At 41.7% G+C, this 15,830-nt stretch overlaps 2 protein-coding genes across 3 annotated transcripts in view; one reads left to right on the top strand and one right to left on the bottom strand.

Annotated features, from left to right (window-relative positions):
- Positions 1 to 823: 823 nt before the first annotated feature.
- MSH6 (mutS homolog 6) lies at positions 824 to 14,459 on the top strand. The gene is made up of 9 exons (XM_009333617.1): positions 824 to 1,016; positions 3,791 to 3,972; positions 5,423 to 7,964; positions 9,362 to 9,627; positions 10,255 to 10,372; positions 12,623 to 12,712; positions 13,200 to 13,354; positions 13,554 to 13,753; positions 14,305 to 14,459. Exons 1-9 carry the CDS (start codon positions 857 to 859, stop codon positions 14,384 to 14,386), a joined length of 3,795 nt encoding a protein of 1,264 aa, XP_009331892.1. The 5' UTR covers positions 824 to 856; the 3' UTR covers positions 14,387 to 14,459.
- The window catches only part of FBXO11 (F-box protein 11), a 40,487-nt gene continuing 39,082 nt past the window's right edge, over positions 14,426 to 15,830 (bottom strand). For both annotated transcript variants that reach the window (XM_009333619.1, XM_009333620.1), the window contains exon 22: positions 14,426 to 15,758. In XM_009333619.1, coding sequence (XP_009331894.1) covers positions 15,629 to 15,758 — 130 coding nt within the window. In that variant the 3' untranslated portion in view covers positions 14,426 to 15,628. The remainder of the gene's footprint in view (positions 15,759 to 15,830) is intronic.

Genomic DNA, 15,830 nt, shown 5'->3' with positions numbered 1-15,830 from the left:
GCCGACATCCGCAGAGAGGGGATTTTTTTTTTAGTTTTTCCCGTTTTGAAATCCATTTTTTCGCTCGTGCCCAAGTTTCCTGCCTCTGCTCCGTATCGCGATGGTGGTGAGTGTCTCGAGCGTCGGCTAACTGAATGTCGCCGGCTGTTTGGGTACAGCCCGCAGGAGTACCCGCAGCCGTCTGAGGGGGAGTGGCTGGGTTGAAATCTCGGGGGAGAAGGAGAAGGCAAATAAAAGCTGCATCAGGTGTTTTGCAGTGGAGACAGAGTTCTAATTTATTCATTTATTTTTTGTAGCTTGAGGGTTTCTTGAGATCTTGCTCATTTCCTGTGGGTGCCCTGTCGAGAATTAGTCTCTACAGGAAAACTTGCCTTAGTTATGTAGGTTGGCAATTCATAATAGGCAGTCTGCAGTCTTTTAGTTAATGTCTGGTTGGACCCAGTTACTCTCTCCCCCTCCCCGAAGAAATCTGCCAAGAGTCTGGTTGCACATGGCTCCAGGTGGCCCTCCTTGAGCAGGGGGTTGGACAAGATGACCTCCAGAGGTCCCTTCCGACCTCGGCCAGTCTTCTGTGACTACAAAGCTCTATCTCTGTGGGGATCCAGTAGAACTTGGAGGAGCAAATCCAAAACACCGCTTAAGAGAAGTATTGGTGGTGGCATAGGAGGACTGCATAATCCAGGTTGCGCTACCTAGGAGCCTTCCAAGACCTTCAGAGGGCAAGCTGCGCAGAAGCAGTGTGCAGTTACGTTTATGAAGGGAGCTGTTTTAAATGTTTGTGTTCCTTAAATTGCACATCTGTTGTCTTTGCAGTGTCTCCTGCGAGTATTCGCCTGGTGACTTGGTCTGGGCCAAGATGGAAGGTTATCCTTGGTGGCCGTGTCTCATATACAACCATCCGACTGAAAGGACGATAGTCAGAGGAAAAGGGAAATCCACTCGTGTCCACGTACAGTTTTTTGATGACAGCCCTACGAGGGGCTGGGTCAGTATTAAATATCTGAGGCCGTACAAAGGTAAGAGATATTAATAAAACTTTCTGAAATGGAAATATGCCACTTGTTTTGGAAGAATAGGCGTGGCATGGAGTATTGGGGTATGGTGTTCTCCATAGAGAAAGAGCAGCAAAACCAAGAGTAGTATTGAGTGGGAAAGCATGTTTTGTACTTTGTAAGTTAGAGAAAGCAAGTTTTTGAGGGTTACAGGTGCGTTCGTGGTTATACAGTTCTTTAAACATAAAACACTAAGCCCTCTTCTTTGTTAGATTGGAACACAAAGTTAGAGCTTGCTTATGTTTTAAAGTTTTTTCTTTTATTTCTCCCATCAGTATAAAAAAATCTAAAAGATAAATCCGCTATTTCAATTTTTTAGCCCTGAAATCCTTAAAATATTATGAATGTCAAACCCAGTTTTTAAGCAGCTATTTGGGAACTGCAGTTTGTCCAGAATCAAAAGACGAGGCACAGGATGTTAGTTAACTAAAATTAATTCTACTGTGGTGTTACTTCTTTCAAGCAATGCAGTACAGTTTTGTTAATAAAATATATAACTTGAGAATTCAGAGCGTTTGTTAGGGTAGTGCTTGTAGTTGCAGAGCAGAGTTGGTGTTTGTCATCTTGATGAAAAGACTTAGCTAACTAATGAAAATCAAATTAATCAAGAATTAAACCAACATTTTGCATAATAAATCTCACCTTATTAAGAATCATGATCTGTTTTCCCCTTGTTTTATAATTTTACTGTTGCTGAAAACTGTAAATCATTGGCTGTAAACTGTCGTGTGTAAATCATGTTGCTGTAAACTGTCGTCTTGTTAGTCAAACAAGTACTTCGGGTGTGATCAGTATTTTTTATACACTGTAGGATTTGCTTATGATGTCAGTGAAACAGCTGAATTTAAGCAGTTTCTTCCTTTTTGGAAGTCAGAGTTCCATCTCATGTGATCATGTAGTCATCTTTTTTTGGCTTGTTTTTACTTAAATGTACTGCACTTAAGCCATAGTTAGTTTAAAATTAAAATAGTAATGTTATTACCATAAGTGTTAGCATAATTTAATGCAAGTGGATTGGTCCATGGTTTATATGTAACTTTCCGGAAGGTATTTTAAAAGAATCAAATCTATTTTAACAGCTTGCAGTTGCACTTAGAAGCAAATACATGTAAGGAGAATTGATCTGTTTACCAAAAGAAAAATGCAGAAAAATAAGAAGTGTTCAAAATGTTTAAGCACAGAAATGCTGGTCTATCTAGAAGAAATGTGGTTAATGCAGAACAGAGTAAAAATATTTAAAATACATGCTTTGCTTTTAAATTCAGACAAAAAGCATCTTTGTATACGAAGTAAGAGTGTTGGAGTCTTTGGGTAAGAAAATGGAGAAGTTTCTTACATTGTGTCATTGTAACTGAATAAATACAGACGGCACAGGGCTAGGCTTCTAACAGTTGGGCGTGCAAGAAGTGGAGTTACATACAAGTTGGTTAAGTGAATGTGCAGGTGTTGCACACTTGAGTATGCAGTTAAATTATATGATAAGTTTTTTTTCTCCGGCCATTGTTAAATTGTCAATATTAAACGCAAAATATTTTTAGATCGTCTCACTGCATTTGCAAAACTAAAATGGAGATCTGGTTTGTTAATGTGTTGCATTTGTGCTGTAGAAGCAGCTACTTGTAACTCCGTGCTTTGCTACTGCAAGCTCAAAGAAGTGAATGTGAGAGAGAATTCTGTTTGGCTTATTTCTGAGGTAGCTGGCCTCCTGCAAGTCGGCGGCCTTTTGTCTACCATTGACTTAGAGCCGAAGCTTCAGTTAATAGCAGCGTATGAAGGGATTCACAGGAGCGGGTGTAAGGACCTGTTCAAGCAGATCCTACTGCCGTACGCAGCCAGCTAAACTTACAAGAGCAGAAAAAGGAATCGCCCTTCCCCATCTATAGCGTACTCTTATGTCCCCCTTCTTTCTTTCTTTCCCCAACTTGAAGATATAATATGCTATATATACCATTCAGTTCTTGAGCGTGGCATTAAGATGCATTTCAGCATCTTTGGGGACCCTTTCTAGAAATCAGTCTGTAGATTGGTTGGCTTTGTTTTTGTGTTTATGTACAGGCAGTGGAGGGAGGAACTGCGGTGCTCAAGGGATATGAAAGAGGATGAGGGAATGGTGCAGCTATTAATAGTCGGCTTTGCTTGATACCCTGCAGTGTCAGGCTGAATTGCCAGCACGATTGATGATCAGCTAATCTGGCTAATAGGTTAGTGTTGGGTCTGGACGCCTTGCTGCACTTACAGGAGCAGTTTGAATGGCCAGCAGAGCTTTAGCCAAGAGGTTATGTCATAGATGACTGGCGCCCATAACTTAAAAGATAACTTAATGGTTGAACTTGCCTATCATTGCTAAAATCGCCGTGTGGTCTCAGTCGGGTCTGCTGCACTGCTAGTATAAAGTGTGCTTTTCAATAGTAACTACAGTTAGTGTGAGGGTGTTTAGAGCTTAGCTTAGAAGTATTCAGATGTGGTAATGAGTTACAGAAATAGAAGCAATTCTTCAAGTGTTCATGTACTAGGTAGGCATTTCATTTGTGAGTGTTTAGACTTTTTCTAGGGGTAGTTTATCAGGCTGAATGAGTGACGGGTTGCTATATTTAAGACATGGTGGGAATGACTGGTAACAACACAGAATTACACTAGTTGTCTGAATCCATTTAAAAGTGAAGTATGAACGCTAACTAAAGGACTGGCTAAATGCTAGAGAAACTTCAGTTTCTGACAAATTCTTCATGGTTTTACAGGTTCATCAGATGGGGAGACGCTGAAGGGAGGTATGTTTTATAGTACAAAGCCTGAAATTAAAAGAGCAATGGTGCTCGCGGACGATGCAATGAGTAAAGATAAAACTAAGAGGCTTGAACTGGCAGTATGCAGTGAACCTTCAGACACAGAGGAGGAAGAGGAGGAAGAGGAGGAAATGGAGGTAAAATTTTTCTTACTTGCTGTCGTTCTCAGAAATAGTGCTAGAACTTGGAAGCTGTCTCTTGGAACTAAGCATGGAATATCCTGCAATTTTCTGGTACAGTAATCACAGCTTATCTGCTCTTTAATCATGCATGCATATGTATCCATGTCTTTTTTTTGTACTGCTGCTGTGTTGTCAGGTCATACGCTGTTCTCTCACCTTTTCTAGTTGGAAAGACAAGTCTAATATCTCTTTGGTGTTCTGTATGGTAAAGACTGACCTCAGAAGCTACTTCTCTGACTCTCTTCATTGATCACTCCCTGGGTAACCCAGGTGATCCACTTTCTCCCTCATAAAGTACTTTTTTTTCTGGTACATCTTTTTATCTTCTCTATCTGCTATTCATATTCCAAGTTCCCCTAAGTTCGATCTGAAGTTTTAATTTGTCATAATGTAGACATTTCTAACTTTTTGAGTATTTGTCTTAGGGCGTTAAATTGGATTTTTGGAGCCTGCCCTCATCTTGTAGAGTAGCACTAAAATACAAATTCTTGTACTGTTAACACCAATCTGTTGGTGAGGTAACTAAAAAGAGATCTTTTATTGCGTTGTGTTGTGAATGATTCAAATATTATTTCAGTACCACCATATGCATTGCAATAGATTTATTTGGAAAGGAACGGTATGAGTAAACTGTCAATGGGATAATGGTTTTCCGTACCTCTTCTGTCAGCGTGGCCCACTTAACTCTTCCTCCAGTGTGACATTGCCCCGAGGGGCGGGTGCCACTCCAAGCATTGTGTTATGTTTGTGGCAACAGCGCAGCGGGCACTGGCACTTTGTACTCATTACAGTCCCTCCACTGTTTTTTTCCAGCAGTGGCGCTGGAGTTCTTAAAGTTTCAGGCTGAAAAGGCAGACAGTGGAGTTACTTGTCTTTCTCCTAGACATGCGTGATCTTCTTGAAGGTTACAATAAGGTAGTATGTTTGTAGGTGGGAATAGGTAGTTAACTAAAAAAAAAAAAAAATATCATGGGTAAAACCTCACATAGGCTAGTACAGAAAGGCTGCAAAACCCAATCACATTTCTGACATAGGTCAGTAGGAAAAAATGACAGCACAGAGTTAGCTTCTGGAGGCGTTTCTCCTTTGTGCTGAATTTCATATACCATATGCCTTTTGTCCAGTTTAAATGTCTTGTTCATCAGCATCGCTTATGCAAAGTAATGAACGAGGCTGTAAAGAATACAAAGAGGAGTAATTATGCCACTGGCCGGTAGCAGTTTGTTAACCAGAAAAAAATTAAATTCTGTGAAGGTAAATGGAGTTGGCTGTGGCTCTACTGTCTCTTGCTTGAAGTATCATAGCTACTGCATTATTGCACATTTTTGCGCTTCCCTTTGCGGCAGTGATACTTTACTGTGTAGCCAGAATTTTCTATAGGTAAAAGAATTTATTTTTCCAGCAGATAAGTGAAAGTGCGTCAGGCAACAGCGATGACTGCAATAGTGAGGAGGATGTGAAAAGTAATAAGCGAGTAACAAGCAGGGAAAGTGCCATAAAAGCCAAAAGAAGAAGAGTGTTGGATTCTGACAGCGACCACGATGGCTCTGACGTAGAGTTCAAGCCTGATGTGAAAGAAGTGGCAAGCAGCGAGGAAGCTAGTAGTGGGGTGGATGAAAATGAATCTACTGACACAGAGACGGACGCAGAGAGTGTTGCAGAAAGTCCTGTAAAAGTCCCTTCTAAACGAAAGAGAAGAGAGATAAACAAGCCTGCTAAAAGGAGTAGCTTAGAAAATGAATGCTCTGAAATGCCCAAAAGAGCAGCAACGGTTTCTTTAGAAGCCAAGTCTAAGCTGACATCCTTTGCAGCGCCTGAAAGTTTTGAATCTCAAGCAAATGCTTGCAGCGGAGGCATCAGTGGCTTCGCAGTATGGGAACATGAAAAGCTTGATTGGCTGCAGGAAGGGAAAAAGAAAGATGCGCACAGGAAACGGCAGGGTGACCCTGATTATGACCCATGTACTCTATACGTACCTGAGGACTATCTCAACAAGTGTACGCCAGGAATGCGGAGGTGGTGGCAGCTGAAGAGTCAAAACTTTGATGCTGTGATTTTCTACAAAGTTGGAAAATTCTACGAGTTGTATCATATGGATGCAGTCACTGGCGTAAATGAGTTGGGCCTGATCTTTATGAAAGGTACTTGGGCCCATTCAGGTTTTCCAGAAACTGCGTTTGGCAGATTCTCTGACGTTCTAGTGCAGAAAGGCTACAAGGTAGCCCGTGTTGAGCAAACAGAAACTCCCGAAATGATGGAAACGCGCTACAAGTCAATGGCCCACCCAACAAAATTTGACAAGGTTGTACGCCGAGAAATATGCAGAATCATCACCAAAGGAACTCAGACTTACAGTGTTCTGGACTGCGATCCCTCTGAGAACCATAACAAATACCTTCTGTGCGTAAAGGAAAAAGAAGACTCCTCTGGACAACGTGTTTATGGGGTCTGCTTTGTGGACACGTCGGTGGGGAAGTTTTACGTAGGCCAGTTCTCAGATGACCGGCACTGTTCGAGGTTTAGGACTTTAGTAGCGCATTACACTCCTGTGCAGGTACTGTATGAGAAGGGGAACCTGTCTGTGGACACACAGAAGATACTGAAGGGCTCACTTGTTTCTTGCATTCAGGAAGGGCTGATCTCTGGTTCCCAGTTCTGGAACGCATCTAAAACACTAAAAGTCCTCCTTGAAGAAGGCTATTTCAAGGAGAAACAGAACCCTGAAAATGGATGTTCTCTGCCCTCTGTAATCAAATCTCTGACTTCAGAGAGTGACTCGCTGGGATTAACTCCTGGTGAAAACAGTGAATTAGCTCTGTCAGCTCTTGGGGGATGTGTCTTCTATCTCAAAAAATGTCTGATTGATCAGGAGCTGTTATCGCTGGCAAACTTTGCGGAGTATGTCCCTGTGGATATTGATACTGCAAAAACTAGGAGTTCAAGTAGTTTCTTTGCCAAAACCGACCAGCGGATGGTGCTGGACGGAGTCACCCTGATGAACTTGGAAGTCCTGCAGAACGGAACCAATGGAACCACAGAAGGTACTTTGTTGGAAAGGATTGATTCTTGTTGTACGCCATTTGGGAAGCGGCTCCTCAAACAGTGGCTCTGCGCTCCGCTTTGTAATCCTAAATCCATCAATGATCGTTTAGATGCTGTTGAGGACCTTCTGGCAGTGCCAGATAAAATGTCTGAAGTTAGTGAGCACCTGAAGAAACTTCCTGACCTTGAAAGGCTGCTCAGCAAAATTCACAGTATTGGATCGCCACTTAAAAGTCAGAACCATCCTGACAGCAGGGCCATCTTTTATGAAGAAATCAAATACAGCAAAAAAAAAATTGCTGACTTTTTGTCTGCACTGGAGGGGTTTAAAGTAATGAATGAAATTGTCGATGTCATAGAAGAAATTGCCAGTAACTTCAAATCTAAAGTCCTTAAGCAGCTAGTCACCCGCAAAGCCAAAAATCCAGGCGGCCGCTTCCCAGACTTGAGTGCAGAGCTTCAGAGATGGGATACTGCTTTTGATCATAACCAGGCTCGAAAGACAGGAGTGATTACTCCGAAGGCGGGTTTTGACCCCGATTATGATAAAGCACTACAGGATATTAAAGCTGTAGAGGAAGATCTTCACAAGTACCTGGATAAGCAACGCAAACTGCTTGGATTCAAATCCATGCTGTACTGGGGGGCAGGCAAAAACCGGTACCAAATGGAAATACCGGAAAGTGCAATATCACGTAATTTGCCTGAGGAATACGAGTTGAAGTCAACCAGGAAGGGATATAAACGTTACTGGACCAAGGAGATCGAGAAGATGCTGGCTGCAATGGTTAATGCTGAAGAGCGCAGAGATGCAGCACTAAAAGACTGTATGAGGCGTTTGTTTTACAACTTTGATAAAAATAGCAAAGACTGGCAGACAGCTGTGGAATGCATCGCTGTGTTAGGTAAGAGGTTTTCTGCATTTTGACATATAGTAAAAATACTCTTGTGTCATAAATGATGAAATCTGGTCTGGATAAGCACAGGCGGCTTGTTGCCAGCTCTTTATTTGTAGTTTAAAAACTCTGATTGTGACAACAGCATTGGTAATTAACAGTGATCACCTGTTTCCTTCCTGTCAGTGAACGGCAGAACAGTTGCTGGGTCTCGGTGTTTGCAAGCTCTTTCTTCATTCCCGTTGTGCGATTGTAGGTGTGCAGCTGAGTATTTCTCACAGTTCAGTGTAGCCTGGTGGGTCTCTCGCTGCTCCTAGGATTCTCGTGTATGGATTAGTAGCTTCTTATTAAATGAAGGCAGTGGTGCAGATGGAGGTGTAAAACTTAACCTGCTAGTCATCTCCTTTCCATCTGAGCAGGCCGCTTTCTCAGCGGCCTTTAAAAATGAAAAAGCGGTCGTTGTCACTGCCTTGAAGAAGGTAGTCTAGGAGGAAGACTTCCCCAAATCTTCCTTAAATTTCTGGGGTAGAACGGTCTCCTGTATTCCCTTCTCAGGACCGGCATACTCTTGTACTGTGAATTTTTCTCCTAGCATGAGGCACTCTGGGATGTCTTTGTTCCAGGGAAAAATGAAAGCGCTCTCTGAATGCCACTGGGGCAGAAAAGGGAGGACAGGCAGGCAGCGAGTGTTCTCGGAACGGGTTCTCCGAGCGGGCTGGGAAGCAGTCGCGTTAGCTACACCACAGTACCAGGGCAAGTACTGAATTGATTTTCAGTAGAGAGGGAGACAGCTTTCAGGTTCAGCTGTAATACGTGTACATAAAGTCTCTAATATCAGATAACATGGTCTCATTTTGTAGGTAATCAGCTTTTAGAACCATCGAGCTAGGCTAATTGAGGGGGGTTGTGCTGCTGCTTTCTGCCAGGCCAACAGAATTTTAATATTTATGTAAAGTTATTCTGGCAACTTTCAAGCAGTATGATGATTCTTGACAAAGTAATGCACTGTCACAGAAGATTCCTCTTTATGATTTCCTCTTTGCTTATCTTGTTCCAAATTAAAAACCAGTGCAAGAAAATAATATTTTATACATGGACATTAAAAAAAAAAAGCTTTTGAAGTGAAATTATGTGGATTTTAAAGACCCTTAAACTAAAAACTAGAGGGGAGGACTTTTAATCTGACATCAGCAGAAATCCTGAAGGAATGAGGAAAGACGTTGTGAATATCCCCACCTTTTACCTGTTCTTCCCGAGTACTTCTTGGGTGTTTTCCTTAACAGGGAAATGGAATGGAAATGGAAAATTGTGTTTACAAAAATGCTATTCAATAAGTAAATGCATTCCAGTGAATGAATAAAGAAAGGTGAAAGCGTGACTTACTGGAATTTCTCTTAATCTTATAGATGTCTTGATGTCCTTTGCTAACTACAGTCAAGATGGTGATGGACCACTGTGCCGACCTGTAATTCTACTGCCTGTGGATAGTGCTCCTCCCTTCCTGGAACTTAAAAATTCACGCCATCCGTGCATTACAAAAACTTTCTTTGGGGATGATTTTATTCCTAATGACATTGTGATAGGAAGCAAAGATGAAGATAGCAGTAGTGAAGCTTCCTGTGTGTTAGTAACTGGCCCGAATATGGGTGGCAAATCTACGCTCATGAGACAGGTGATTGACTATCTACGTAAGATCGAATGTTCCAGAGTACCTCTGTGTTTCGCATAAAGGAATTGCATGACTTGACTGTTTATAAATGTCAAAGGAGGTCCCAGCAGTGGTCCTCAGGGTGTGCAGCACAGTACAGCAATTACACTGTAAAGACAAAATATAATCTGGTAGAAAATGCCCACGTTTAGGTAGGAGATTTTCTACTTTCGCTTACTTCAGCGAGGAGTAAGTTCCATTTCTCTTACGAGAGGGGGTTGGGAAAAAGTGATAGAGTATCTTTTATCTTTTTCAAGTGGCCTTATCCAGGACTTGGCATCATCTGGCAAAAGATGCTTCTGCAGGTTGAACAAGATGAAAACAGAGATCAGCGGCAACTGGGAAAGCAACAGGGAGTTTGCTTTATAAACACCGCTTGCTGCGACAACTGGTGTTTTGAGGGCTTTCAGAGTAGTTTAGTCCTACTTGAGATTGTGATGCTGCAGCCTGGAGCTGTTAAAACAGTAGGAAGCTTTATGTCCTCTACTCTTTGTTTTAGGGGAAGTGCAGTTTCATTCCCTCGTTCTTTGTGTGGAACTGAAGCTCCAAGCACACAGTAAAAATTTAAATGTTTTAATGTTTGTTCTGCAGGCTGGTCTCCTGGTTATAATGGCTCAACTCGGATGCTACGTACCCGCTGAAGTCTGCAGGCTTACACCGATTGACAGAGTATTTACGAGACTTGGCGCCTCAGACAGAATTATGTCAGGTGAGTTTCTGAAATCCAGCTGTCCAAAGTGCTTTTGCCACCGAGCGAGTTTCTTTTCTTGCTTTGAGTGGCAAGTTGGAAAGGGGTAGTCTGTTGATTTTTGCAGGGAGAGCTGGGAAGCTAATTTGTTGTCTCTCATTGTTCAGAGTAGAAACAGGATTGTAGTTAGGCTTGGTTTGTTTGATATCTGTCCTCCGTTATTTTTGACAGACGCACAGGACCACTTTTTAATGAATTTTAATACCAAAAGCCTGCCTTCCAGCTGGGTGCAAGTCTGAGGAATATCTTTTTGGGTATTGTACCGTTGCTTGTGTACTACTTACATAGGTATCTTTTTCTAAGTGTTCTGGAATAGGACGGTGATGTTCAGGTAGCTGTTGTAGAGTTGTTTTTGTACCTTCTCGCAAGGACTAGAGGTCCCTTGTGTCAATCGGAATGCCTGCCTTATGTCTGAAATAGGAATTCTTCGGACGATGAAGAGCGAGGCAGGCTTCCTTCTTGGAAGCAGTAGTTGACAATTCTTGGCGTATTTTGTTTCTTCCGTGGAGAGGAAGACAGAAGCGGAGGGTGACACAACAACTGCAATGGGAAAGCCTGCCTGTTGGTGGTAGGCAAAGCGCCATGGGGCTAGAAAAACCAAATATTTTTTTGTGGTAGTAAGAGCAGTTATCACAACTCATTGAAGGAGGGCGCAGATTTTCTGTGATCTTTGTGCTGAAAAATGTGGGTCAGTGAATATGAAAGGAGTTAAGCCTACCGCACTTGTTGCACATAAGGAATTTGGAAATGAATCATTCTGAGTTCTTAATTAAAAAAAAATATTTACACTTCCCCAAATCAAGGCTTTTCTTTGCAGCTAGAGAATTTTATTAAGGCTTTCTTTGCCCAGCTATTTTCCATTTTGTTTAATTTCAGTACAAGAAGAAATCTTAAGAATGGAAGAGTACTTAAGTGCTTATGCTAGAAATAAAACCTGCCCTTTCTAGGCCACCTCTCTCTTGCAGAAAAATGTAGCATTTTCAACTTTTTTTCTATCAACTGAGAGCTATTCTTTTCTCTTCCAAATATGTGCACAAATGTTTTAACACTTCACATCACGAGGCTGAATGCTGCACAGCAGAACTAGCTTTGAAATCTGTTCTTGATGCATTAGTTTCCACACTGTGCAGAAATGAAAGCACAGCAAAAGTTGTTCCATGGCTGTCATTTGGTAAGGGACTTCAACAGGACTTCCATGAAGTAACTTTTAAGTAGTATAATTTTAAAATTGTCTATGTAATTTTAGGGGTTTATTAAATTTATTAAATAGTTATTCCTAACATTGTTAAAAACATTAAATCCTGAAAATTTCTTTAAGTAAATGCAGAAAATCAGGATTGCTGGATGCTGCTTAATAATTCATGATGAAAAACTTAACTTAGAGCACAGCAGTGCTCATGCAGCCACGAGTACGTGAAGTCAGTACTTGCCTGCTCTGGAATAACATGAATTGCTGCTGCATGTGATTATTTGGAATGCACCCTCCAAAGAACTAGTAAATCTGGACTTTTATGCATGTGGATTTATCACGTGCAAGGGTCTGAATAATTGTGTATGTACTTCTGCTTGTAATCTGCTAAAAAACAATCTCAGGTCTAAATTTCAGGCCCTGGATTGCTGGAACTCCTGTAAGACGTTCAATCCTTAGCAGCAGCATATTTCTTTTGTCATACTTCACTCGAGTAGAGTACGTACAAGTACAACCTTAATTATCTGAATAATTCATTACCTTATGACATCAACAATCAAACCAATAAGTCTAGTCTCTTAGTCTTTTCTAAGATTTTCTGCTTGCTTTTTCACACTGAAAAGCCACGCACTGTAGGCCTGCCTCGTGCCTTTAAGAGCAAGAAGGGGCAAAAGATTCTCCCCATCTTGTATCCTTTGTGACCCTTTTTGTCCAGCTGGTACCTCTGACCCGTGCTATTAAAAGTAGACAGGAAAGGCGGCCTAAAACTTACCTACTCAATTAATTGTACTCGTGCCCCTGCCTGTACTCTTAAGGAACCAAAACCTGCTTTTTCTGGCAAATGGAGACCCACCAGTTTTCCTGCTGGACAAAGCGCTTGATGTTTTTGTTCATCTTCACTTTGCTGTCAAGTTTCATTTTAGCTTGACCAAGCCTCTAGTGCAGATTAAATGGGGGTTTAGTTGTGGTTTTCAGATCTTTGACTACTTAGTGGCTTTTTTTTTTTGTCATTTCTTTTAAAGGCGAAAGTACCTTCTTCGTTGAATTGAGTGAGACTTCCAGCATTCTGCAGCATGCAACAGAGCATTCCCTTGTGCTCGTGGATGAACTGGGTAATTAGTCTATTTTGTAATAGATGGAAATTAAGATTAAAGACTAGCTGTGAGGTTGTTGGGCTGTCTAAATGGCAACCAAGTACACAGGGGCAGTTTTCTCATAATGCTCCTAATGTTTTAACTGGTCAGTATCTATGTCATTTTCTCTAAAGCATGTATTTCTGAGGTGCCCTGGGAACTAATACAACACCTCTCACCCCCCAATCGTTACTAGCCTACTTCTAGTTGAGGTTTTCCTGCTTTCCTTTGCATAATCACTTGCAGCAAGTCTCAAGAGAGCAGAAATGTCTTCTTCTGCTGTGCAGAAGAGAGCGTGATTGTTACAGGGCAAATACTCAGGTCACTTCACCCTGATGCTGGTGGCCTTCACTACTCACCACTGTTTGTCAATTATCCACACAGCAAGGAGGGAGAAAAGAAACAGTACGAATTGATACATGGCGAACAACGCATTGCATTTGTCCTTGCTTTTCCATTTCTCCAGGCAGAGGCACAGCTACTTTTGACGGAACAGCTATAGCGAGTGCAGTTGTGAAAGAACTTGCGGAGAAAATCAAGTGTCGGACCCTGTTCTCCACCCACTACCACTCGCTGGTAGAGGACTATTCACACAACGTGGCTGTGCGCCTTGGTCACATGGTACGTGCAAGTGTAACGCACGAGTTGTGAGCACTGAAGCAAAGGATTTTTCCTTGTGGCCGGCAGATCTCGTGCTGTGCGTGCTTTTCTGCACTCTTCTGCCCAGAGTCCGAGGTGTCCTGAGAAAAGGATGTGACGTTTCATGCAGTTACTAGTCTGTAAGTATTACATGCACTGACTTGTAACGTACTCTTTCTAGGCATGTATGGTTGAAAACGAGAGCGAGGATCCAAGCCAGGAAACAATTACGTTCCTGTATAAGTTCATTGAAGGAGCATGTCCAAAGAGCTACGGCTTCAATGCAGCAAGACTTGCTAATATTCCAGAGGAAGTTATTCAGAAGGGGCACAGAAAAGCCCAAGAGTTTGAGAAAACGACCATTTCACTGAGAATATTTAGGTAAGGCCTTGGTTTTCCATTTCCAAGTTGCGCATTGCTTAGTAGGCATCCATTTTAAGACTTGGGCAGTGCCTTTTGCTCATAGTCTCACAGTAGAGGGGGAAGTAAAACTATTTTTGTGAATATCAGATGTACTTCACAAGCAGTGAGGGAGGGAAGTACTAAAGCCTGACTACAAGATGGCAGATATGATGAGTAATGCAGTATTTTAAGCCTTGGGTCACTGTGCTAGTCTCTAGGGCTAAGAGCTTAATTTGCATAGAGGTGCTGGGCTGGCTGTGAGCTGAGCCAAACTGCAGGAGTGCGTGGATAAGCCCAGTGTCGAAGTGCTCACAGCTGCTGCGCAGTGCTTGGGGGGGCACTGGGGGACGCTGCAGTCGTACTGGAAACCCCGTGGCTGCCTCTGCGTCAGGCAGCGATGGCTGCTGGCAGCCTTTACACCAGACACGAAATGGCATCTGCGTCTTCTAAAGCTGTGCAAGTGACAGGAAGCTTGGGCTCTGCCCCTCGGTGTCTGTGTCCGGTAAAGCTGACTTCGTTATTTTCCTTAGGTACCTGTGCCTGGTGGTGGATGGTGCAACACGCGATGCACATGCTGTTAAGAAACTTACTGCTATGATCAGTCATCTTTAAGAACACCAGTGTTTGTCAAAAAGGTGGTATCAGACAACGTTATGATCTAATAAACTTTATTTTTTAAAAATGACCATTTTTCCATTGTCTTTCCTAGGAAATTAAACCCTTTAATTCTTACCTACCCTCTACATAATGGTTATTGAGTACTCCACAATATATTAAGTCTAGATGTTATGGTACATGCATACACTTTCAGGCTGTTGATTACCCGCTGTCACCAATACACATAAATGGAAAAAAGCTATGAAACTGTATAGGGCTGTATATATACTTGTCTCAGCTTCATTAGAGCAGGAAATTGCTGTGATTTCCAGCAGGTTATGTAAGTAATGTCCAGACTGTTCAAAAAAAACTATGAACAGAGTAAAGTACAAGACTGTTTTGAGGAGACTTTCTACCGTGTACTTTAAAACATAGTAAAATTTCATTCACAAAACTTAGTTACATGGGTACTTTGTTTTATAGTGCATTATAGTCTAGGAAGTCTCATTAAAACACTCGCTTTTTTTGTTAGGGTGGTTTGAGTACAGACTATTGCTGGGGCAGGGAAGGAGATTATTCTAACTTCAGAGGACACCAGAAAAATTGCTGGATATAATTTAAGATTAGTGTTTTCTCTTTCATAGAAAGAACGTACATACTGGGACATGAGTACAGTTACAGCAAGTCTAGGTGTGCTAACAAAACAGGACACATTCAAGTACAATAAGATTTTTTTTGCTTGAAATTAGAAACAAACTACATGAGATTAAAGCATTAAAATCATATTTCTCAATCTGAATAAATGTTAAAAAATCAAAAGAAATGCAGAAGTGCTAGCTCACATTTTTTACCATGTTACAAAAGCAATTGGTACCCATGTCCATAAAGGCAGCAACAAAGAATGCTGCTTGTCTACAGAATAGTACTACTGCAAATTGGACTGCGTTTCAATGCTACTTGTAAAAACACCAGCTTTCAGAAGTTGGTATCTGTACAAAATTGCAGCTTATTTTTCTTCACTTCTGTCCCTTCAAAGTCTTTGTTTACACAGTAATGCTAAAACGCCCAGTTCTGTTATCCTGAGTCAACATATTGCCACTTTCTTTTTTGGTAGGTTGAGCTCCATAGTGTCAACACCTCACACATCCGCTTTAATACAGTCTCTTTCTGCAGAAATGGGCAAGTATAACTTCCTCCAAAAAAAAAGTTTTAATAGTTACGATATTAGAATGGCAGGACTTTCTTTCTGAAAGGAATTCAGTTGTGCTGCAATGTATTAGATTCTATAGGTGGAGCAGAGTCATATAGTGTATCTGTATCGTGCGTAGGCTCTCCAGCAAGCGTACAGGGATTAGACAGTGTTCCAGCACCACAGTCACAGAAAAACCTAGGAAGAAAGAGAGCTCTTCAGTTTCTGCTTCACTTGTGTTGTCAAAATTGCTCAACATACTCGTTCGAA

Source organism: Pygoscelis adeliae, unplaced genomic scaffold (assembly GCF_000699105.1).
Source record: "Pygoscelis adeliae isolate BGI_AS28 unplaced genomic scaffold, ASM69910v1 Scaffold1, whole genome shotgun sequence".
NCBI lineage: Eukaryota > Metazoa > Chordata > Aves > Sphenisciformes > Spheniscidae > Pygoscelis > Pygoscelis adeliae.
Note: the sequence above shows the minus strand (reverse complement) of the source record. Positions and strands in the feature narration are given on the sequence as shown.

What these genes read in the sequence shown, in the direction of transcription:
- MSH6 (XM_009333617.1), top strand. Translation starts at nt 857, where the DNA reads ATGGAAGGTTATCCTTGGTGGCCGTGTCTCATATACAACCATCCGACT. An exon ending in ATATCTGAGGCCGTACAAAG is followed by an intron (nt 1,017 to 3,790) that starts GTAAGAGATATT and finishes ATGGTTTTACAG; the next exon opens with GTTCATCAGATGGGGAGACG. An exon ending in GGAATGCATCGCTGTGTTAG is followed by an intron (nt 7,965 to 9,361) that starts GTAAGAGGTTTT and finishes TTAATCTTATAG; the next exon opens with ATGTCTTGATGTCCTTTGCT.